The following is a 25,202-nucleotide window of genomic DNA, read 5'->3' as shown; positions in this document are numbered from 1 at the left end:
GGGTGATCTCGCCTAAGCGAGACTTCGTAGTGAGCCACTAGAGCACTCTTGCTCAGGCGAGGAAGCTTAGCTTAAGCGAGATAGGCCTGGTCGCTTGAGCTAAGGCTTCCAGCCCAAGCAAGTTTAGTGCAGTTGTGTGTGTTGTTTGTACACATTGATACGGACGTGGATCAGGAGATGTTGTGCCATGAGCAGGTAGGTTCATGGATGGTGGTTAACACGTGATGGTATGAACAAGGAGGTTCATATACAGTTACTCTCGTGTGGGGATACGAGTGAGGTAGGTTCGTATGTTTCGTGCTCACACTTGAGAGATGCTGTGTGCAGGGAGGTATGTAGCTGGTGGATCACGTGTGTTGGACTATGGGCGGGCAGGTCCGTAGAGTAGGACTACGAGTGGGGAGGTTCGTAGAGGCAGGACCATGAGCAAACATGTTCGTTTGAGCATCATAAATCCTGAGTCCATGGCTAACTATGTTCTGTGATGTGAAAGTTGAAAAGCCTTGGGATATTAAGGACTTGGCCAATGTCTAATATTAATAATATAGCTGGGTGTAATTATATGATTGAACTGATGTGTTTCTTTGATTATTGAGTTCACCCTTTCTGTTTGTGCTTGACGATGATCGTGTAATTATTTACACGGGAGCAGTTGATGATACAGGTGATGCTGCTAACGCTTGAGACGGAGAAAGGGGCTAGCTTGGGTTGGAGCTAGGGATTTTGTTATGTTTTTTCCTTATTTATAAGAACCTTTTTCAAAATTGTAATAAGTATTACTCAAATTTTGTATAAATTATGATGCTTGATTTATGTTTTGAATTTTTCCGCGTTGGGAATAATAAAAGTATGACCTTTGATGTTCTTTTCTTATTTATTTATTTTAATTAATTAATTTCCAGTAGGGATGTTACAAAATCAAACATATGGATGGCAAATAAATTCGCTCTCGTGGATATAGTCCGAATTCATCCCTATTTTGACGAAGAATCTCCACATCGACTAGGTATGGGTATAAGGAATACTCAACTCTTTCCATTAGGTATGGGGATGTACATATTTGCCCGGTCTCCATCCCCATACCCGTCACAATAATTGTCCCTGTCATATCCCGTTCTCGTTTAAATTATTAAAATACTCATAGTCTATTTAGTAACCATATATATATATATATATATATATATATATATATATATATATATATATATATATATATATATATATATATATCGTCTTATCACAATCTTAACGCAATTATGTTCAAATGATATATGTCAATTAAATAGTTTTTATGTCTCACACTTGAATATTTCAACTATTTTTTAATATTTTTATTTATTGTATATTTTCTTTTCACACAAGAATATTCAACACTCAATCTAGGTGTTCCATAGCATAAACATTTCATTTACTAGGTTATATAAAAATTTTATCTTCTTTATTCTATTATTATTAATTTTTGTTTTATTTGAAGGACTCTTTTGTTTCGCTAAAAAATGTTTGTTATCTCTCAACCATCGACTAAGTTGATTTTTTAAAAGTTTTCTTAGATCTCTAAGGTATTTTTCATCTTATCGTACCCTTAATTATATATTTATTTTCTTTTATGTGATTTTAGTCAATGATCAATCAAATTGTTTTTAAGACACACATTTGATCATTTTTTAATATTGTTATTTGCTATTTATTTTATCATATAAAATACTATGTTGATATTTTTTATATAATTATTTTTAAGTTAAATTACTCTTTTGGTCCTTATTTTTGTCAGGAAGTGTCAAATTGGTCCTCTAGATTTTTTTTCTCAATTTGGTCATTCTTTTTAAAAATGATTCAATTTGATCCTTGTCGACAATTTTGACCAAACAATGTTAAAGTCAACGCCACGTGTCAAATTGTGGTTTGTTTTTTGAAATTTTTGAATTTGTTTTTATTTTTTTACACATGTCACTTCACAGTTGTCCCACATGTCAAAATGATTTTATTTGGTCCCTATATTTGTTTTTAGTTTCAATTTAAACACAATTTTTATAAAAATGAAACAATATTGTCCCTCCTTAAATTGAAACTCAATTTACTTTTTTTTATAAATCTTATGTTAATATTCTTACTAAAATTGACAATTTTATTAAATATTTGTAGAAATATTCTCCTTTGTTGTTCATCTTCCATCTGTAGCTTCCCGTTGTGTCACTTTCGAAGTTCATTGTGATGTCGTTCGCAATGGTTGGTTCTTACCTTCAAATGGGAGACGGGTGAGGAAGAGGAAGAGGTCGCGACAGGAGTCAAGGTCGTAAATGAGGGCACTTAAAGGAGGATGAAAGGTCAGGGCATTGACGGTAATGGTGGTTGTGCTTGTGTATCGCTGCTGACGAGCTTTGTTGTGTGGGTTGTGGGTTGCGATGATGTGGTGAAGACGCTTTCTCCTCTCTGGTTAGCAATTCGGGTAACCCGTCATCCACCTGTAATAAATCGATCCAAAACTACTCGAAACTAGCTAACCCAAATCCTTAAATGGTCGGTTTTGGATTTCAAATAATAAATTCGAGTTGTGCTGGATTGGTCGTGTTGGACCCGAATCCGACCCAACCCGACCGTTCCTTAGCGCTAGTGTTAAGGATATATCAAAAACAACCAAAATCATGAAAACAAATCATATTAGGTTTAGGGTTTAGGATCCTCATCATCTCTTAGAGAACTCTATTATTTTTTTTTCAAAACTCCATTTTATTGAGGTGTTCTCTATGACAGGAAATTGTGTTGCGTGTCATTTTCTTAATAAAACATTTGAGACTCTCCATTTTTGAGCTCAGTATCATGGTCTCTTCTAATAGTTGGGATACAAATACCTAACTTCATTTGTACTCTCTTGTAGAACACCCACAACACGTGAAAATTCTTACTTTTTGTGGACCAAAAAGAATACTCATGATATAACCAATTATGACCAAATACTCATTTAGTTTGTGGGATTTAGTCATTTTTGGCTAAATAGCTAGAGTATTCTTTGAAACTTAACTACTATTTGCTAATCCATTTGAGTATTGTGGAAACCAACCACTCCTAACTAAGATAAAATATTATTTGGACGACAATTATTCTTGGCTAAGACACTAAGTACTTTTTTTATATTACAACACTCCTGGCTAACAAACTTGGTTTGTATAAAGATGTGATAAAAAAATATCACGAGGGTTTGCTAGAGAATGTTACCATTTTAGGATGTATACAATGATGTGAATGCTTTTTAGTTTGATAAATGAACATAACAATGTTCTCTACAAAGCATTTAAGAGCGTATAAAGATTTTGTAGCATTTTGAAACTTAGCAATCATTCATTTCTCTTTCTTTTTCTTTGAATAATAACTTTATATATGGCTTGGAAGAAAGAGTCATTGCAAATCCCTTTATGCGGTTATTAAGAGCTTTTGAACTTAGATAGTTCCATCTTTCAGCTTTCAAAAGCATGGAGGTAAAGATGCATCAAATACGCTTCATGCAACATTATGTCAACATTAGGTTAGAGACCTTTTTACTCATAGATCGGCCAAAGTTAGCATAAGCTTATATTAGGTTGGTTGTTGAAAAAAAACAACTTTAGCTCATATCCCAAGAGATATTGATGTAGACTTGTGCAATCATATGAGTATATAGAAGATGAAGACATTTCCTGTAAAATAAAACTAAGCTCCAAGAATATTCTTGTTAAGTATAACATAAGCTTAAAGACAATAAATGCTTATCATTTGATGAAGGCTTCACTTATTAGACAAAGTGAAAATTATAAAGTGTTGTATTGTCTATTATACAAAATACCCACATATTACATTTTCTCTTATTTTTCATAATTTATCTTCTTACAAAATAAACATATTCATATTTTATACTTTTGTGTGACAAACACTTAATCACAATTATTGTAAACCCCCTTTTTCTATTTTTTGGGATGGGCTAGACCAAGTGTTTAAGGCCTAAGTTAGCCCGTAACGGAGCCTCCAGAACCCCCCATTTCCAACCCCTAACTTTTACTTCTGTCTCATTTCCAAAAACAATTCAGCTCCTTTCCCCCTCTACTGAAACAAGAAGCTCTGCTAGGGCATAAGTTTCTTCCTACTTCAAGCTAGTTGAGGTCATTCTTCCTCTAAGTAAGTTGAGCACTAAACCTTCGTGCTTTCCTTCCCCTTTCTAGTTTGGTTGCGTTGGTTATGTCTAGGGTTCATCTTCATAACCCTATTTTCGTTTTGGTGTCCATGTTTTCAGCTCAATAATTTGTTCTTGGGGTTGGGGTACTCATTTGTTGGGTGCCTGTTTTCGTTTGCTAGCATCTGTCCAAGTAAAGGAAGTTAGGGTCTTGCATGTTTTACGTTATTTTGCTGTTTTGGGCCTGTTTTGAGTTCTAAGTGCATGTATGATGTTGGTGTTAACATGAAAATATATGTTGCTTGTGTATCTGCTTGATTTCTGATGTGTATGCATGAGTACGGAAGAACTCTGTTGTTTTCAACCAAGCGAGCAGCCTTCGCCTAAGAGAAAATAGTAGAAAGCTTACCCAAGGTTCTGCTCGAGTTATATCGCTCAAGTGACGAGCTCCAGTTTTGAGCGAGAGTAATCTCGCTCATGCGAGGAAGTCTAGCTTAAGCGAGAACTCGCAGAATCCTCATAGTTTCATTGTTCGAGCTCTCGCCTAGGCGAGATGGGCTCGCTTGAGTGAGAGAGTCCCTTTCGCTTGAGCGAGGACCTCTAGCTTGAGCGAGACTCACGCAGGGAAGACTGTAATTGCTGAATTTGTTCTGTGGTTGACTGATTTACCTTTTAAAGCATGAAGTATGATGTCATGTATATTTAAGTGTTGTGGAATGAGACAATTATGTGTTATGCTTGACATGAAACGAACTATGAGTTGATTGGTTGGTAGTGCTTTGGCATGAGGTTGTAATGTTTGAGGTAACATGTGGATTTGATGTGAGATCATGATTATGTTATGAGATAGACGTAATTTCATGAGTGACGAGATGCCTCTAACCCAGGGACCCACAACAAGAGCAATGGCTAGGAGGATACAAGAGGAATGGGCCTCCAATGAACACACAAGGCCCAAGATGAACTTTACATGGTTTAAGGAAGATGTGAAGACCTAGCCTAGGACTCTTTGTTTGAAAATATTAGAATAAGGTTTATTTTGGGCCTTGTATTTTGGGCTTTGTAGTTTGGGCCATGTATTGGGCCTTGGAGGGTTTTTGGGCTTTGAAGATAATTGGACCAAAGAAGAGTTGGGCTTGAAATTGGCCCAACAAAAGGGAGAGCGCATTTGAGAGAGGATCTAGATCCTTCTTGCTCCAAGGTTGGTCACCAAGCTTCTCTTATGCGCCTAGAAGCAAGTTCCTTGTGACTTGCTTAGGTGGCAAGTCACACTTGCCTCATGCTCTCTTTTTGGCTCCAAATACCACATTCTAGATCCTTTTTCCCTCCATTTTTCTAGATGACTTGGCTCTCCTTTTCTACTATAAATAGAGAGCTTAGGAACTTTGTATTTTCATTCATGAATATAGTAGAGAAACTTTGTTGAGATGACTCCAGACTCCTCTCTTTTTGTGAATTAACTTAGGCTAAAGTTCTCCTTCTTGGTTTCCTCTAGCCCCCTTCCTTGAGTGTTGGCCCAACCTCACTTGAGAGCTTCTCCAAACACCATTGCCACATCATTTCTCCTCTCACCTTCTAGCTTCCGCACCCTCATCCTTCTCCATGGAAGCCTCATCTATTCCGTATGGCTTCTCCTTGGCTTCCTTACTCTTGAAGATGGACTCATCATGTGGTATCTAGAGCCTTGGTTGATCAAGCTTGACGTCAAGAGATAAGTTCATCTTCTTTGTGGTTATTCTTTCAATTTCCGTGTTGTTCATTAATTCCTTTGATTGTCTTGTTGTTTTTCTTCTTCTCACCTTATTGGTTATATGGTTCTTATCATTGTTCCTTTGGAATCATCCGGCCATTGTGCCTAAGAGCTCAACCATGGTGAATTTGTGTGCCTTTTACATTTTCGTTTGAGTCTTGTTCATTTTCTATTTCATCTATTTGAGTCATTTTAATTTTCTCATCCATATGTTTTGTCTAGAGTAATGTGTAGTTCAATTATGTCTTAAATTCCTTTGTTTAGCTTTCTATTTTGTGTGTTTCCAGCCTGTTTTTGCTACTATTTTGCTACTATTTTTGATTCATAAATACACATTCTCTTCTCCCTTGGAGCCTTGGAAATGAACCTTCACATCTAGATAACCTTTGTTATCTTAATGTCCAATGAGAATTTTTCGTGTGCTTGCTTAATCACCTAAGTTTCATTTTCGTTTCTAGTGTGTTTTTAATTTTCGCATTTGAGTTCATACTTGTTAATTAGTTCTTGGCAAGTTCTTTAGAGTTAATTTCCATTGTGTTTCCTTGGGTTTCATAATCTTCTTTTGATTCCTTTAAGTTTCCTTTAATGCAAATGATCAAGCATAGTGTGGTAGTGATTTTGATTTGTGGTGGAAACTAGCTGCTGTAAGAGCTATACAAAAAGAAAGAAACAGAGCACAAAAATAGTACAAGCAAGTGCCAAAAATAATCAAAAGAAAAGATCAAAAGAAAGTGGCAAAAGAAGTACACTAGAATCACTACCATCACTTAAGTTTGAGAGCATTTTTTCTGTTGCATTTTACTACTGTACCAGTTTCTGTCTGTCTGCACACTTTCTGTATTTGTTTTATCACAAACAATTGGCTATTGCAAATCCATATCTGATTTTTGCCTCTTTTAGCTAAAACATAGACGAAAAAAAAGAAAACAAAAATCATTGAAAAATGTTGAGAAATGAAAAAAATGATAAATCGCTAAAGTAGAGGCTGAATTTCACGTTTTTAGATTGGCAGTGGCTGAAAATTCAAATTCTGTGGAGATTTCTAGCTTGTTTTTAGTTGTTTTTAATCCATTCTAGTGCCATTCTTTAGGTAATTCATTTGAGTGCTTAACTTGTTTCTTTGCCTTATTTCTAGTTTGTCTTTCTTTGTTAAATCTTTGAGTATGTTTCATCTATATTCCACTTGAGTTTAGCTCTTCTTTCATTTAAGCTTTTCTTGTTTTTGCTTATTGGCTTCTTTGGTTTGGTGTTACATTCTTGGTGGAAGATTTCTTTGGAGGTTACCAAATACTCAAGGTAGCATCCTTGGAGGTGGAAACCAAAGTGGAACTCCAAGCTACAAGTGAAGTTCACGAGAAAATTCAAAGCAAACACTTGAGTGAGACAAAAGAAGAAAGAAAAGAGTGGAGTGAAACACTTGAAGACTTTTAAAGTTTACGCAAATTTGTGATTGTATTCATTTGAGTTGTATTTGTTCAAGTTTTCTTTATTGTATCTCTTTGGACTAATTAAGTGTCTTGGGGGAGCCTTAGGTGTTCTCTCATCTCTTAATTAGAACCTTCTTAAATAGTAAAAGCGCTTGTAGACGGTGAGTGTGTCTTGCAACATCAAGCCTCACCAAAGTAGGCCGCATAGTTAGACTCCAAATCTTTTTTTTTTGTTGCTTAATTGTTAGTGTGTGTCTAATTCTATTTTAGAAGTTTTGTGCAATATTCTTTGAATTACTTTGGCAAGGAAAGACTTGGTAAGTAAGCAATCCAAGTGATTCGCCTCTCTTTCTTGGAAGATAATTCAAGAAGTTTGCTATTTACTTCTTCTTTAGAATTTCTTAGTTAGCTTTTAGTAATCATGGCTAGTCAACCCTCCCTACATAGTGCAAGTGATTATGAGGATTCAATTCATAGTTTAAAACATGTTTCTCAACAACTCAAATCACTTGAACTATGGAGACAATAAGAGGCAATTTACAAGGTGAAAGATCAATTGGAAAGAGATGGCCAAATTGGTCTCTTGGAGGAACAAATCAAAGCTTTAAAGAAAAGAGACGAGAAAATCCATAATAAGCTAAAATGTAGGAGTAATTCTAGCAAAGGTTCTAGAAGTGGAGCTTCAATATATGGGGAAGAGGAAGGATTAAGATTAGGAGAATATTGTCAACAACCTTCCCACATTAGGAGACAAAGAAAAGACCCTACTCTTAGAGAAGTTAAAGTAGACTTGCCTCACTTTCAAGGCAAGGATGATGTTGAAGCTTATTTGGATTGGGAGATGAAGGTTGAGCAACTCTTTGCTTGCCATCAAGTTAGTGAAGAAAGGAAAGTGCCTCTTGCTACCCTAAGCTTTCAAGGGTATGCTATGTATTGGTGGACTTCTATAGTCCAAGAGAGACTAAGAAGTAATGGACCTTCAATTGAATATTGGAATGATCTTAAGTCAGCCCTTAGGAGGAGACACATTCCCTCCTACTACAATAGGGAGCTCATGAACAAGCTCCAAAGACTCCAACAAAGAAATATGTATGTGGAAGAATATAGGCAGAAAATGGAGTTACTTATGATGAGGGCGAGAATAATTGAGGAAGAGTCCATTACCATTTCTAGATTCTTAAGTGGCTTAAACCTTGATATAAGAGATAGAGTTGAGCTTCTACCTTACCAAGATTTGAATGATTTGGTGCAAATATGCATTAAGGTAGAACACCAAAATTTGAGAAAATCTTTTTCAAAAAGAAATCAAGCTCAAACTAACTCTTATGTTAAGAAGGATTTTAAGAAAGAAGAGAAAAAGGAAGAGCCACCTAGGAATCCAGGAAAAGGTAAAGACAAAGAGGGGAGTGCATCATCACACACTCGCACAAATGAAATCAAATGTTTCAAATGTCTTGGTAGAGGCCACTAGCATCTCAATGCCCCACCAAAAAGACCATGACTCTTAGGGGTGTTGATAGATATAACAACCATGATGAAAATGAAAGTGAGAGTGGAAGTGAGGAATCCAATGAGTCTAATATAGAAGATGCTCACCCTTGTGATGTGGACCTTTTGATGGTTAAAAGGATCCTCAACAATCAACCTAGTCCACAAGCACTAACACAAAGAGAGAACATATTTCACACAAGGTGTAAAATTTTGGAAAACACTTGTTCTCTAATTGTGGATAGTGGCTCGTGTTGTAACTACTGCAGTACTAGGTTAGTTGACAAGTTGTCTTTGACTGTCTTACCTCATCCAAAATCTTACAAACTTCATTGGCTTAATGAAGATGGGGATTTGGCAGTCAATCATCAAGTAAAGGTCAAGTTTTCCATAGGAAAATATGAAGATAGTGTGCTATGTGATGTAGTACCTATGGAAGCTTGTCATATCTTATTGGGGAGACCTTGGCAATTTGATACGAAAACCATGCACAATGGTCTCACCAACGAGATTACCTTTACTCACAAGGCTAAAAAGTTTGTCCTTCATCCTCTTTTGCCATCACAAGTGGCTGAGGATCAACTTCAAATGAAGAACAAAAGAGAAAAAGAGAAAGATGAGGACAAAAAAAAGTCCTCAAAAAGTCCAAAAGCTAAATAAAGATGAATTTGAGGCGGGAGAGATTGGTGTTCCTTCTCCCAAGGTCATTCAAAATGAGAACATTTTAACCATGAAATCTTTAAATCAAGTTTTCAATATTGAACAACCTTCATGCCTCCTGTTGTGTAAAGGAACACTCACATGTACTGCCACATCTCTTGAGCTTAAGAATCTACCTCCTAAAATTGAAAATCTTTTGAAAGAGTTTGAGAATATATTCCTTAAGGAAGGGCCTGTTGGGCTTCCTCCCTTTAGAAGAATTGAACATCAAATAGATTTAGTGCCTGGGGCTAGTCTACCAAATAGACCAACCTATAGGACAAATCCTCAAGAAACAAAGGAGATAGAGTCTCAAGTCCAAGAGTTGTTGGAGAAAGGTTGGGTTCAAAAGAGCCTTAGCCCTTGTGTTGTGCCTGTTTTGTTAGTACCTAAAAAGGATGGGAAATGGAGAATGTGTTGTGATTGTAGAGCCATAAATAACATCACCATTAAATATAGGCATCCCATTCCTAGGCTTGATGACATGCTTGATGAATTGCATGGGTCTCTCATGTTTTCTAAAATTGATCTAAAGAGTGGTTATCACCAAATAAGAATCAAAGAAGGTGATGAGTGGAAAACCGCTTTTAAGACCAAATTTAGATTATATGAGTGGTTGGTGATGCCCTTTGGGCTTACTAATGCACCTAGCACATTCATGAGGCTAATGAATCACGTTCTTAGAGAGTGCATAGGAACGTTTGTGGTGGTCTACTTTGATGACATTTTGATCTATAGCAAGAGCTTGCATGAGCACATAGACCATCTAAGGTCTGTCCTTACCATCCTTAGGGTAAATAGTTTGTTTGCAAATAAAGAGAAATGCACTTTTTGTGAAGATAGTGTTATTTTCTTAGGTTTTGTAGTAAATAAAAATGGGGTCCATGTTGACCCTACAAAAATAAAGGCCATCCAAGAATGGCTTACTCCTAAAAATGTTGGAGAGGTTAGGAGCTTCCATGGTTTGACAAGCTTTTATAGGAGGTTTGTTCCTAACTTCTCTACTTTGGCTTCACCCTGAACTTGTCAAGAAAGATGTATCTTTTAATTGGGGTGAAAAATAAGAGTCTGCTTTTCAGCAACTTAAGGAAAAGCTCACCAATGCACCCATTCTAGCTTTACCAAAATTTTCAAAAACCTTTGAGCTAGAGTGTGATGCATCCGGTGTAGGAATAGGTGTTGTGTTGTTGCAAGGAGGGCACCCAATTGCTTATTTCAGTGAAAAACTTCATGGTGCCTCCCTCAACTATCCCACCTATGATAAGGAATTGTATGCCTTAGTTAGGGCTCTTCAAACTTGGGAACACTACCTTGTGTCCAAAGAGTTTGTCATTCATAGTGACCATGAGTCGCTAAAATATTTGAAGGGCCAACACAAGCTGAATAAAAGACATGTGAAGTGGATGGAATTCTTGGAACAATTTTCTTATGTGATAAAGTACAAGAAGGGCAAAAATAATGTGGTGGTTGATGCCTTGTATAGAAGGCACACTTTGTTTTCAAAATTGGGAGCCCAAATTCTTGGATTTGATCACATTCCAGAAATGTATAATCAAGATTCTGAGTTTTCCTCTACTTATGCTGAATTTATGAAAAGACCTCAAGGAGGTTTCTATGTGAATGAGAGGTATTTGTTTAAAGAAGGAAAAATTTGTATTTCCCAAGGTTCACAAAGAAAACTCCTTGTTCAAGAAACACATGAAAGGGGATTAATGGGTCATTTTGGGGTAGAAAAAACCTAGGTCTTTTAAAAGAGAAATTCTTTTGGCCCCATAAGAGGAAGGATGTCCAAAGGCATTGTAATAGATGTATTTCATGCTTACAATCTAAGTCTAAAACAATGCCTCATGGATTATACACCCCCTTGCCTGTTGCTTCAGCCCCTTGGGAAGATATAAGTATAGATTTTGTCTTAGGACTCCCAAGAACACAAAGGGGTTTTGATTTCATTTTTGTGGTGGTAGATCATTTTAGCAAAATGAGACACTTTATACCCTGCCACAAAGTGGATGATGCTAGCAACATTGCTCGACTTTTCTTTAGAGATGTGGTCAAGCTTCATGGTATACCTCACACCATAGTTTCTGATAGAGATACTAAGTTCCTTAGCCATTTTTGGAAAACTCTTTGGTCAAGGCTAGGAACTAAACTTAATTTCTCTACTTCATGTCACCCACAAACTAATGGGAAAATTGAAGTTGTTAATAAATCTCTGTCTACTATGCTAAGGGCAATTTTGAAAGGAAACCACAAATCTTGGGATGAATACCTTCCCCATATTGATTTTGCCTACAGTAGAGTAGTTCATAGGACTACTAAGATCTCTCCATTTGAAGTTGTTTATGGCTTTAATCCTCTCACTCCTATGGATTTGTTACTACTTCCTACATCTTTTGATTTCATTCATAAAGAAAGGGTGGCAAAATCTGATTTTGTTAAGAAAATGCATGAGAGGATTAAAAGACAAATCCAACAACAAACCGAGAGGTATGCTAAGTACAACAATAAGGGGAAGAGGGAAATGATTTTTGAAGAAGGGGATTGGGTGTGGCTACACCTTAGAAAATATAGATTTCCTAAGAAAAGGAAGTCTAAACTTAGCCCTCGAGGTGATGGTCCCTTTAAAGTACTGAAAAGAGTCAATGATAATGCATATAGGCTAGAGTTGCCTAAGGAATATGATGTACATGCCACCTTTAATGTTGCTGACTTAATACCTTTTGCAGGTGGTACAGATGATGAGGCAGAAATTTCATATTTGAGGACAAATCGTTCTCAAGAGGGAGGGGATGATGAGATGCCTCTAACCAAGGGACCCACAACAAGAGCAATGGCTAGGAGGATACAAGAGGAATGGGCCTCCAATGCACATACAAGGCCCAAGATGAACTTTACATGGTTTAAGGAAGATGTGAAGACCTAGCCTAGGTGATGAAGGATTAACTTGTTCCTTTTTAAGATTATTGAATATGGTGTGAGTTGATTAAGAAAGTTAAGTGAAATCCCCACTGGACATTAAGATAGTAAGTTATCTAGATGTAAAGGTTCCTTTCACAAAGCTCAAGAGAAGAAGATGATGGATTGATTCAAAACAAAAAGGAAATGGAAAGCACATAAACCATAGAAAACCAAGAACAATTAAAGGAAGAAGAAAACATAAAATGGAAAGGAAAGAAATGGTAAAAATGTGAGAAGCACGCCACTACAAGACTAGGCTAGAAGCCATGGCAACCTTGAAGATGAGTGGATGTGTGCCGCCACTTGCTATGCAAGATAAGGCTTAAAAGTATTCACTCCCTAGGGAGAAAACTCTCACAAATGGTTGAGACACAAGAGTGTTTTTACTTCAAAATATTCAACCCTTTTACATGTCTAGGAGCACCCCTTATATAGAAGAGTTTAGGGGCCTCTAAGCAAATAAAAGATACCTAAGGATGTGTCTATAAAAACCTAACCCTAGCTTCTAGAAACTAGGTCAAATAAGGTTACAAAAAATGAGAGACAAAAGAGCTAGCTATGGTGTGTGCAAGGCTAATTTCGTTCTAGGACAAAAGGAGACCAAGAATGTGTCTCATATGTCTCTAGAAAGTGGCCATAGTGTGCTAAAAACAAAGGAGACCAAAGGTACATAGGTACACTTGCTTTATGCCTTTTTCTTTATGCTTTATGCCTTTGCTTTACTCTCTCCTCCACATCATTTATGCTCCCCAATCACCATGTGCCACCTAGCATTGCTTTCTTACTCCTAATTAACCTACAAAGCAAATAAACATAGATTAGCATGTTGGCTTAAGTCAAGTGAACTATAGTCAACAAGTCAAACCTAGTCAAAGGTCAACAAGTCAACTAAAGTTGATTCAACTAAGTCAACTTAGAGAATCAAAAATAACAAGCATAAATGAAAGGGATGAAGGATTAGTGAACTTCCTTTCTAAACATGCTTAGTCTTCTTAAGCATGTGCCTCCATCCTTGATTGAGGTCAATCCTTCATCACTAGGACTTTTTGTTTGAAAATATTAGAATAGGGTTTATTTTGGGCCTTATATTTTGGGCTTTGTAGAATAGGGTTTTTGTTTGGGCCATGTATTGGGCCTTGGAGGGTTTTTGGGCTTTGAAGAGAAGTGGACCAAAAAAGAGTTGGGCTTGAAATTGGCCCAACAAAAGGGAGAGCACATTTGAGAGAGGATCTAGATCCTTCTTGCTCCAAGCTTATGCACCTAGAAGCAAGTTCCTTGTGACTTGCTTAGGTGGCAAGTCACACTTGCCTCATGCTCTCTTTTTGGCTCCAAATACCACATTCTAGATCCTTTTTCCCTCCATTTTTCTAGATGACTTGGCTCTCCTTTTCTACTATAAATAGAGAGCTTAGGAACTTTGTATTTTCATTCATGAATATAGTAGAGAAACTTTGTTGAGATGACTCCAGACTCCTCTCTTTTTGTGAATCAACTTAGGCTAGAGTTCTCCTTCTTTCTTTCCTCTAGCCCCCTTCCTTGAGTGTTGGCCCAAGCTCACTTGAGAGCTTCTCCAAACACCATTGCTGCATCATTTCTCCTCTCATCTTCTAGCTTCCGCACCCTCATCCTTCTCCATGGAAGCCTCATCAATTTCGCATGGCTTCTCCTTGGCTTCCTTACTCTTGAAGATGGACTCATCAATGAGTCTCGTGGGGAGATTTCATGGTGGTGTTGTAGTGTATATAATTAGATAATGATTCAAGCAATGTTACATCCTAAAACTCTAAAGAATCAATTAGTCTCACATAGAGTGAACTGATTCAAGTGGTGAGAGTAGCAGGAGGCCCTAATCTTTGGCAGTATAATAGCCATAGATGATCATGGGCTAACCTTATGCATGGTAGGGTGAAATCCATTGGCAATGGCTCTGTAGAGTAGTAGAGGCCACCCCACAAGTGCAAGCATCCAATGAATCCGATCTCTTTATATGTATCCAGATAATTGAGTCATAGAGTCTTATTGTTTGTTTGCTATCACATGATTGAGTGCCTACTGTTTTGCCTGTTTATAACCCGTTTTAACTATTTGCTTGCTATAACATGTTCAAAATTTCTTTTTACTCTAGCTTATCCTTTTGCTTGTGTTTGTTTTCTTGTGTGGTTTTTCCTTTTGTGATGATAACCAATTATTTGGTTTGAGTAGAGGTGAAAACCCCTAGTGGTCATCAGGATGATGGGAATGTTGCAGTGTAGTATGCACGAGTTGGATCTTGCTTTATGGAGCGTCTTTTGGGGCATTGTTACCTTGTTATTTTTGTGCTCTACGAGCAAGCCTTTTGGATAATTGTCAAACTTTTATGTTCTGTTATTGGCATTTCTGTTTTTGTGCCTTAACTTTTTTCTTTCAGTATATTATGGATAACTGTAATAATTAATACCTATATACTTCATGTCGTGTGCTCTATTTTATATTATATTTATGTGATGTTTTATCTAGTAAATTTATTGGTTAAATTACCCTTTTGGTCCCTCTATTTGTTATGAAATTTCATTTTGGTCCTCACGTTTTTAGTTGTCTCAATTTGGTCCTCATTTTCTTAAAAATGACTCAATTTGGTCATCACCGTTAACTTTGACCAGACGGTTTTAAAGTCAACGCCACGTGTCAATTTCTGTTTTTTTTTATTTTTTTAATATTTTTTGATTTTTTTTGAATTTTTTTTTGAATTTTTTTTTTTAATTTTTTCTTTTTGACACGTGTCACTTCACAGTTTTGCACATGTCAAAGTGACTCAATTTGGTCCCTATATTTGTTTTTAGTTTCAATTTAGTCCCAATTTTTGTAAAAATGAAGCAATATTGTCCTTCCTCAAATTGACACTAAATTTACTTTCTTATAAATTTTATGGTGATATTCTTACTAAAATTAACGTTTTTATTAAATATTTCTATAAATATTTTAAATTAACTTTAAATTCTACACAAAACATTAGACTTTGATTTTGTTTTGAACTTGAAATTTAGTTCCTAAATTTATGTATGACAAGTTATTTGATTTTTAATCTTTACCAAGTTTGTATAATATGATACACTTGATGCCTTTATATATGATGACAAAATTGTTAATTTTTGAAATTAAGTTTGGGGTTTAATTTTGTTTAATAATAAAACTAAAAAAAAAATTAAAAATATTTCTATAAATATTTAATAAAAATGTCAATTTTATTAAGAATATTATCATAAGTTGTATACAAAGATTAAATTGAGTCTCAATCTAAGGAGGACAATATTGCTTCATTTTTACAAAAATTGGGACTAAATTGAAACTAAAAACAAATATAGGGACCAAATTGAGTCACTTTGACACGTGGCACAACGGTGAAATGACACGTGTCAAAAATAAAAAAAAAATTAAAAAAAAAATTAAAAATTAAAAAAAAATTCAAAAATATTAAAAAAATTCAAAAAAACCAGAAATTGACACGTGGCATTGACTTTAACACCGTCTGGTCAAAGTTAACAGTGAGGACCAAATTGAGTCATTTTTAAGAAAATGAGAACCAAATTGAGACAAGGAAAAACGTGAGGACCAAAATGAAATTTCATGACAAATAGAGGGATCAAAAGGGTAATTTAACCTAAATTTATTTTATTTAAATGAGATGTCATAGGACTTCTCTTGGCATTTACCCTCATATGTATTGCTTATATAGTAACTTGCTAATATACATACTTAGATGCAAACTTTAGAGATGCATCTAACAGAATATAGAAACCAAACAATAACGTTTGTTTATTTTGTAGATAAACTTATATGTATACATATTTCTTTTGAGTTAAGTTTGATATAATGTTAACAATTTGAAATGTTGTACATGATTTCCATTGACTTGTTTCATCTTTTTTATTTTGACGTAATGTTTAAAGATTGAACAAAATAAACAATAAATATTAGTTGTTCCTTTTTTAAAATTTAATCATTTATAAAAAAAACTATCATTTATAATATTGTTTAAAATTTTAATAAAATAAAACTACAAGGATATATGTTTTTCAATCTTTATTTTAAATAAAATCATTATATAATAAGTAGAACGTTATTCTTAAATATTAATATTAATATTAATGACTAAAACTATATCAGTACTATAAGAAAAAATATAATTTATTGACGTTTAAAATTTGTCCATAATGATCAAAATTATCAAGATTTGTTGATGATAAAAATTTTGTTAGTAAAATATTTGTCAATAATTTTAACCAACAGTAAAAATATTCATCGAAATAAAAAAATAACTAAAATCAGTCGGTAATAATAATTATTCATCAGTAAATATTCGGTATTGTAATTTGATCATCTTCTTCTTACTCTTCTTTTCTATTCTTCTTGTAGTCTATTTAAGTTTACGTGAATAATGCCAATTTCAACCCTTATAAACTTGAAATTTCGTTAATGGCTAAAGTAAGTTCATCCAATACTTTCTTACTTTATATATATATATATATATATATATATATATATATATATATATATATATATATATATATATATATATATATATATATATATATATATATATTTATTTATTGAAGCAACAGTTTTCTGGGTTGTATCAGGACAATAAATGTTTTTCTCCTGAAACAGAAAAACAGTTCTGACTTTTCTTTTTTCACAAGCTTTCAAGCATATGCAAACATGGAACATTCTTAAATTTCATGAGGGGCAACCCCGGATTCTACAGTAACATGTACGTTATTGTCTTAGAAAAGCAAAAGAGAAAAAAAAAAAATAATCTACCATATGTTACAACTACTAATAAATTTCATCTAGGGGAGCTACCACTTTGCAGTTTAACAAGAGAATTGTATGCACCATCACGTCCGAGTGAAATCAATTCGTTATGTGAACCTTGTTCCACAACCTTCCCGTTCTTAATCACAGCAATGTAGTTGGATTTCTGTATTGTAGAGAGCCTATGAGCCACTGCTATGCATGTTCTTCCAACCATTATCTTCTCTAGTGCTTCTTGGACCAAGATCTCTGATACACTATCAAGTGCACTTGTAGCCTCATCTAGAAGAAGTATTGCTGGATTCTTCAGAATTGCCCTTGCTAATGCTATTCTTTGCTTCTGACCTCCTGATAGCTGAACTCCTCTTTCACCACAGTATGTCTCATACCCATCATTCATTCCACTGCCATGACAAACACCATCAGGACAAAAAAGACAAAGAAGGTGTCAGTGCCAAGAGGAAGAAGGTTTCAAGGTGTAGCTAATGCATATTAAATTCAATATTTAGAGTAGCTACATTTTTAGTTTCTTTCTCTTCTCCTTGAAGGGATAAGGTGGCCCAAACACAATGTCTAAAAGATAAAAGTAGCATTTATAAGCTAGTTGGAACCACATATTTGCAGATGATAAGTTATGATAAGTATTTTAAAGTATCAGACACGAATACATGTTAGACACGGATACTGACCTAAATTGAATATTAGTATGACATAGCTTGTTATGTAAAAAGGTAAGCCCGGTTTGATTTTTTATTATGGAAACAACTTATACATGAATGCTATTTCATGTTAATCACTTTTTCAATAAATGTGAGCTTCTACATAAGCTAATTAGAGGAGCTTATACTTTTAAGGAAAAGAGAAACTGAAAAAAGTTGTATCAAATGTTACCTATTGTTTAGTTGTTCTCTCTAGCAGCCTGAGCATGCAAGTATGTCAGTTTTAATTCTTATTTGTTTCCTTAATGTTGTGTTTAGGCAAATGAAAGAAATTTCGACATCTGAACAAAGATTACTTAGAAAAGTGATTCTGAAAGACCTTTTCATTTTAAGTTTTTTATTTACAGATCTCTCGTACCTTATGAATTCATGAGCATTAGCCAGAGATGCTGCCCTTCTTATCTCAGATTCAGTTGTGTTTTCTTTCCCATAGGCAATGTTTTCTCGTATGGTGCCAGAAAAAAGGGCTGGTTCCTGACTCACCAATGCAATTTGTGACCTCAGCATTCTTAAATTATAGGACTTGATGTCTTGCTCATCTATGCACACCGTTCCCTTTGCAGGATCATAAAACCTTTCAATAAGACCAATAACTGTTGATTTACCACAACCACTGTGCCCCACTAGAGCCACTGTTTTCCCAGATTCAATTTTAAGACACAAGCCCTTGAAAACCATTTGATCAGGTCTAGTTGGATATGCAAAGAAAACATTTTTCAGCTCAACTCTGCCCCTTATTTTCCTTTTTTTCTCACCACCCCATGAAGTCTCAGGATCAATCTCAGTTTTCCTGTCTAGCATTGCAAAAACTGATGCAACCGCGCTGCTTCCTTTGGACAAGTCAGAAGTCATGCTTCCAGCATCTGCAATAATGTAAGCAGTGAAGAGTAATATTAAAAATGCTTGGAAGAGTTCCTTTGGGTCTATTTTATGATCTATCAAGAGCCTCCCACCATACCAGTAAGCCAGTGCTGTGGATGAAGTGTTGAAAAACTGAGAGCTGAAAAGACCAAAGCCTGAAATCCATGACTGCCTAATACTTTCCTTTTTAGGCCCTACCATTGTGGCTTTGAAAAGTGCCAACATTCTTTTCTGAGAGCTGAAAGCAGTTATTGTTCTATGGTTTATAACAGCTTCACTTGCAAGTTGGCTTCCTTCCCTTTGTGCCTTGCGAGCTTTCTCAGCCATACTCTTCATCAAGACACTTCTTGAGTAAAAGCTTCCAATGACTAATGGCTGCACTGCAATCATCACAAGGGAAAGCCGCCATGTGAGCACAAGTCCAAGAGTGTAGGCAAAGACAGATCCAAAAACTGCTTGAGCCAACAAACACAGTCGATCTCCAACAAGGGAACGGACCAAGTTGGCTTCAGAGGATAATCTTGCACAAATGGAAGCACTTGTGTTCTCTTCATGGTCAAACCAACCTATCTCAAAAGTCATCAACTTCTCTAGCATCTTCTCTCTTATTCTTTTAGTCAACCTTTCTCCCATAACTGCAAAGTTATAGTGCTGAAGAATACTAGTGAAGAAGTTGAAAACACCAATTCCTAAGAAAATGAGGGCCAGTTCTTTAGCTTTAGACTTCATCTTAGAGCTATCAGATTCAAAATAAACTGATATAAGTGTTCCTACACAGTATGCATTCACAGGTTGTACAGCTCCTGACCCTATTGCTCCTAAGATTCCTAGCATTGCTCTTCCCCACTCAGGTGCATTCATTTTCAGCAAACGCCACTGTGAAGGAGCTGGATGATTTGCTCGTTTCATGTTATCTTCAAAACTATCATCATCAGGATCATATTGAATAGAATATGAGTATGGTGTTCCCATGGAAAACCCTTGACTGAAGGGATGCAACATTGGACTGCCTACAGTGCTTGATCTGAAACTTACAACTGGACTTTGTGAGATGCTCATCCTGTGAGAGTTCTTTCCTTCTATTTGAAGATTGGAAGGTTTGAATTCATCAGTTTGTGTTGTTACTTGCTGCAACTCTACCATGTGAGCATACTCACCACCAGGCAATTCCATGAGCTCATTATGAGTACCTGTTTCAATTACTCTTCCTGATTGAAGTACTGCAATCAAGTGAGCAGATTGAACTGTAGACAAGCGGTGAGCGATGATGATTGTTGTTCTTCCTTTTGAAGCTTGATCAATGGCTGCTTGTACTACTCTTTCAGATTGAGCATCCAATGCACTGGTAGCTTCATCAAGCAAGAGAACCTTTGGATCCCTTAGCAAGGCTCTTGCTATGGCAACACGTTGCTTCTGTCCACCAGACAGCTGAAACCCAAACTGACCAACCTAGGAAAACCATAGTGGTTTGCAATAACAAGGCTTTAGTGGAATTTTAAATCAAAGATTTAAATACAATTAGTAATCTACTTTTCACTGTTTTTTTATAGACCTTGTAAAAATAGATAATTTGGTCCATGCATGAAAGAAGTGCTTGTAAATTAGTACATTGAATGTATGCTGGTTAAAGATTTTGCCATGTTGTTCACTTACTAAGATAGCATGATACCAAATAGGATTAAATGTTAGTCAACTCTGCAAAATCTGAAACTGCAATGACTTTGGTAAAAAAGTAAGAATCAATTTATAGACATTTTTTCATGTAAGGATCAAACTAAAGTGTTGATTTTTCGGATGTAGAGACTGAAATGAAGAGGGGTATAAAGTCTTGTTCATTTAATACAATAGTAAAGATCAAACTATTTTGATGTGCTGAGGTGCTATAAAGTATTAGGTAGAAACCTTTAAATGCTATTATAATGAAATTTCAAAAGAAGCATGCTCAAACCACAACCAAATTTATAGAAATTTCATTCTGTTTCCTTCTTTTTCTCCTCTTTATGTATATTACTTTGTTTTCATAGTTCAACTGAGGAAACAAGTTGAGAGCAACTTACTTGAGTTTCATATCCATCTGGCAACTTGACAATGAAATCATGTGCATTAGCTGCTTTAGCAGCAGTTATCACACTTTCCATTGAAGCTCCTTCTTTTCCAAACAATATATTCTCCTTTATGGAAGTGGCAAAGAGAACAGGTTCTTGATTTACAAGACCAAATTGGGATCTCAACCACTTCAGTTGAAGCCTATTAGTCTTGTGACCATCCAAGAGAATTACTCCCTCAACAGGGTCATAGAACCTTTCAAGAAGTGCTATGATAGTGGATTTACCTGAACCACTACCTCCCACAAGGCCTACCTTCTTGCCAGCTGGGACAGTGAGATTAAATCCTTGCAAAACTGGTGTGTCTGGCCTAGATGGGTAAAAAAAGTGGATGTCTTGAAATTCAATCTCTCCCCTCACATATGATAAGGCCTTTCCTTTCTTATCTTCAGAATCTATGGTTGGCACCCGGTCAATCATTTCTAAAAGACGTGTGACTGCAGCAGTTGCCTCTGTGATGGCAGTTAAATTTGGAAGAGCACTTAAAATGCTCCTGAAATTCATTAAGTTAAACATATAAGCATTAAGATGTCAGATTCAAAATATGAACTATATGATAAAGAGAATTTGAATTTTCTGCTGGGTTTTTCTTTGTTATTACTCTGTTGTGCCTTCAAAATATACTCATAGGTAAGTTGATGTCTTAAAATATGTTAACAAGATTTTTAAAATACCAATATCAGTGTATTTTTAATATTCAGCAGAGGATCTGGACTCGATGAAAGACTAGAATATAAAAGATGAGAAAATCACTCACAAGCCTCCCATGAGAACATTGAAGCCAGCTACAAACACATGGCCACCTTGTTCTCCCATTTTAGTGATCAGAATTGTTCCAACCCAAGCCTGAAAGCCCCAACTTATATAAATAACCCCCATACTTCCCAACATCAACCCTTTTGCAAAACCTTGCTTTACTCCAAATTCAAGTGTTTTCTGAAGTGCGCTGCTAAATCTGTTCAGTGTTTGATTCTCCCCAACATATGAATAAACAGTTCTTATTGAAGATATTGCCTGCTCTGCTATGCCACCGGCAACCCCATAAGACTCTATCATTTTCATTGCGAGATCCAACATGATCTTCCCAAATACAAGTGCTGGAAGAATGAACATGACAGAGAGTGGTATGGCTGCCAATGTAAGTCTCCATGAAAGCACAAATGCAAAGATGTGGCAGAATAGGAATGTTGACATATAAGCCAGGCAATTAGGTATCTACACAGAAAGAAGAAAATATAAATTAATCAAACAGAGAAATAAAGAGTTCTGCTTTTATCAGATTTTGAAACTCATCTATTAAAAGCGTCACCAAATTAGTTAGATTTCAAATTCATGTTAATATCAGATTCACTGGCTACCTTGTGAACAATTCTTATGAAGAATATGGAAACTTGTTAATAACAGAGGAAAAATTTACATTAAATGCAGAATAAATTTTAAAGGAACAAAAATGAGATGAAAAGGAAGAAAGAATCTGAATATTAACATAAGGACTACTTAACAGTCACAACAATTACAAAAGTTCAAATAAACTCAAAGAGTTGCTTTTGTAGAGCTACAAAGCCATGTTTCACATTGCATAAAAAGTAACAATAACAAGTGTTGTATTTACTCGACACACTCCTATTTGAGATGTTTCTTCAACACTCTAAGTCTTGATCTTAGCAATTCGAACTTGCCTTTTGTGGGAGTGCCTTTGTCATTATTATGTATGCTAATTGATCTTCAAAATTGCAATGCTCCAAACAGATTTTTTCTTAACTGCATGATGTCTATTCTAGATATGCTTTGTTCTTCCATGTTTAATAGATTCCTTTCCAATTGATATGGTAGACTTGTTATCAACTCTTAAAACAGTTGCGTTATTTTATTATTGACCAGCAGTTAACAAAAAAATTTCTATGCCAAAGGACTTGACCATTGATATGACTTTTAAAATAGTTATGGTAAAAGTCATAGAACTTACTAAAAAGACAATTTATTATTAGATGACAGTGTAAAAGTCTCTTACACTATTTCTGCATACACTATTTACTCAGAAATATGTCACTAATGAATTCACTGTTTATGTACTAGTTTGAACCAGAAGACCTATCTACTTTTGAATATTTATGATTATGATCATTACTGAATTCCAAACAAGAATTAGAAATGCATAACTGCGGAAAAACCTTCTCACTCAAGACAACTTGGATTGTATTGGCATCAGAGGAAATGAGTGAGACAACTTGGTAGGTTGTTGAAGAGCCACCAGTCTGTCTGTCAAAGAAACCGACATCTTGTCTTAGGACTGATTTTAGGTATTCCATTCTCATTCTGGAAGCCTGTCTCTCAGCAGTTCTTGTCCAACATATTCCTTCTGTAGTAGGCAACATCAATTGGTATCAAGCATCAAAAGTAGGAATTAAGATTCTCTATTGGGTATTTTTGTTTTGTTCCTCTGTTGTGCATTCAAAATACACCGATAAATAATGATTTTGATGTTTTAAAATATATTGAAAAGATTTTTAGAGTACGAACATCGGTCTATTGTTAATGCTTAGAGGAAAATACTGGAAAATTTAATAGAGAATCTGCAATCGAAAAGTAGTTAGATTTGCTTTCTCTAATTCAAGCAATGCTAATTGCATAACTTCAAAATTGATGTTAAATCTTCTAGGGAAGTAACTGAGCCACCAAGTGTGCAACTTACCAACAAAAGCTGAAAGTCCAACTCCAAGTGCAGCACAAAAAAGCCTCAACGCATACTGAAAAAACGCAAAACTATTGAGTAATCATGTCATAAAACTCATTGTGGAAAGACCTATCTTAAGTGGTATTCTTTATTAGACTCATAAATCAGTTTCTACGTGCATGATACAGTGACTTCTTAAAGTTTCATGGTAATGATAGTTAGAGAGACAAATAACTTCTTTTCTGAAACTCACATGACAACTTTAACTTCTAAATCAAATAACTGCCAAAAAGTTAACACAAGCAGTTTCCAGAAAAATTGTGTACTAAACTAGCTGATGCATTTCTGCCACACATAGTACACCAGTAAGAAGGGTGTGCAGATTTTACTGAACAAACTCACCATGTTCACATCATGCTTTTTCAAGTGACTATTTTTGTCTCCATAGGCGTTGATCACATCACTGAGGATGTACATCATGAGAGGGGTCTGTAGTCCATCTCCAAGGCTTCCCAAGGTCCCAAAGAACATCAGCAATCTGTCCACTCCATCTGCATAACGAAACAAACTATTGTTCCCCATTTCCCTTACTCTCCCTATTAAGAGATACCCCTCAATTTATTTTTTCAAGATTCAGTAGTTTTATCACCAATCTCAGTGAAAACACAAAAAAGACTAATATATACTAACTATATTCTCTTAGCAAAATCAGCAGCCAACAGATGGCTCTTACTGTTGTCTTTTTTCAACCAAAACCGTAATGGATACAATATGCAAGAGTGGAATTGGCCGGGCAATTACATTATTCAAACTTAGAAAACATTGTTTGTGTAATTTGATATATGTGTGTTTGATAGTTGTTGTTGTTGCACCTAGTTTATTAGCCCGGCACAAAATTCCATGAGGGTCACTGTTAATGTGTCTTTTTTCAGTTCTTACAATGACATAGATTCATGCAAGGAATCATTCCCGTTATAATCGTGGATATGAAGTGTTGCCAAGTGTACCAAGTCAAGAATTATTCCGATATTTCCAAGACAAGTGTATTGGAAATGTCTTTCTACCTTTGCATTGTTATGTAGGGCCAATCTCACTCGAGGAATCCAAAATTTCCATTTGATATCTATCAGTATGTACTTGCCTTCAATGGTATCATTCTACCCGAAAAAAACAAAGAAAACAAAACATATAAATAGATAGATACAGAGAGAGAAAAAGTGAGTTTAAAGACATCCATGTAAGATTATTATTTTGTATAATTACTCTCAAAATAATATTTAAGATAATTTTTAATTGATTGATATTATTATATATAAAAGTTCTTGTATATCAACCTCCTAGTGTAAACAAAAACAATGATATTTTGACATTCAAAATTGTTTTATCCCATTTGACACAATTTTTTCTTATTTTTCGACATCTATTTTTGTTTGTAAATACAGAAGTTTATTTTTCTTTTCTTTTTTTAATTATCATTGAAATGTCAAATGGTTGTGAAAATATATAAATAACTTTTTTCGGTGTAAACAAATATGAAAGTACACACTTCGTTCTTAGAAGCTACAAAAATCTCTATATATTTGCCATTT

General features: G+C 35.3%; 1 protein-coding gene and 1 pseudogene across 1 annotated transcript; one reads left to right on the top strand and one right to left on the bottom strand.

Annotated features, from left to right (window-relative positions):
* Nucleotides 1-7,739: 7,739 nt before the first annotated feature.
* LOC146881706 (uncharacterized) lies at nt 7,740-9,466 on the top strand (annotated as a pseudogene).
* A 7,621-nt stretch (nt 9,467-17,087) lies between these two features.
* Nucleotides 17,088-24,250, bottom strand: LOC114169188 (putative multidrug resistance protein). Its single transcript, XM_085668703.1, has 7 exons — nt 24,016-24,250; nt 23,632-23,686; nt 23,111-23,298; nt 21,697-22,154; nt 20,892-21,432; nt 18,332-20,283; nt 17,088-17,658 (listed from the first exon to the last, which is right to left on the bottom strand). Exons 1-7 carry the CDS (start codon nt 24,193-24,195, stop codon nt 17,286-17,288), a joined length of 3,747 nt encoding a protein of 1,248 aa, XP_085524829.1. The 5' UTR covers nt 24,196-24,250; the 3' UTR covers nt 17,088-17,285.
* Between the last annotated feature and the right edge of the window lie 952 nt (nt 24,251-25,202).

This window comes from Vigna unguiculata, chromosome 11 (assembly GCF_037176805.1).
Source record: "Vigna unguiculata cultivar grain cowpea cultivar isolate G323 ecotype 2 chromosome 11, ASM3717680v1, whole genome shotgun sequence".
Lineage (NCBI taxonomy): Eukaryota > Viridiplantae > Streptophyta > Magnoliopsida > Fabales > Fabaceae > Vigna > Vigna unguiculata.
The sequence above is the reverse complement of the archived record's forward strand: the minus strand, read 5'-3'. Positions and strand labels throughout refer to the sequence as shown.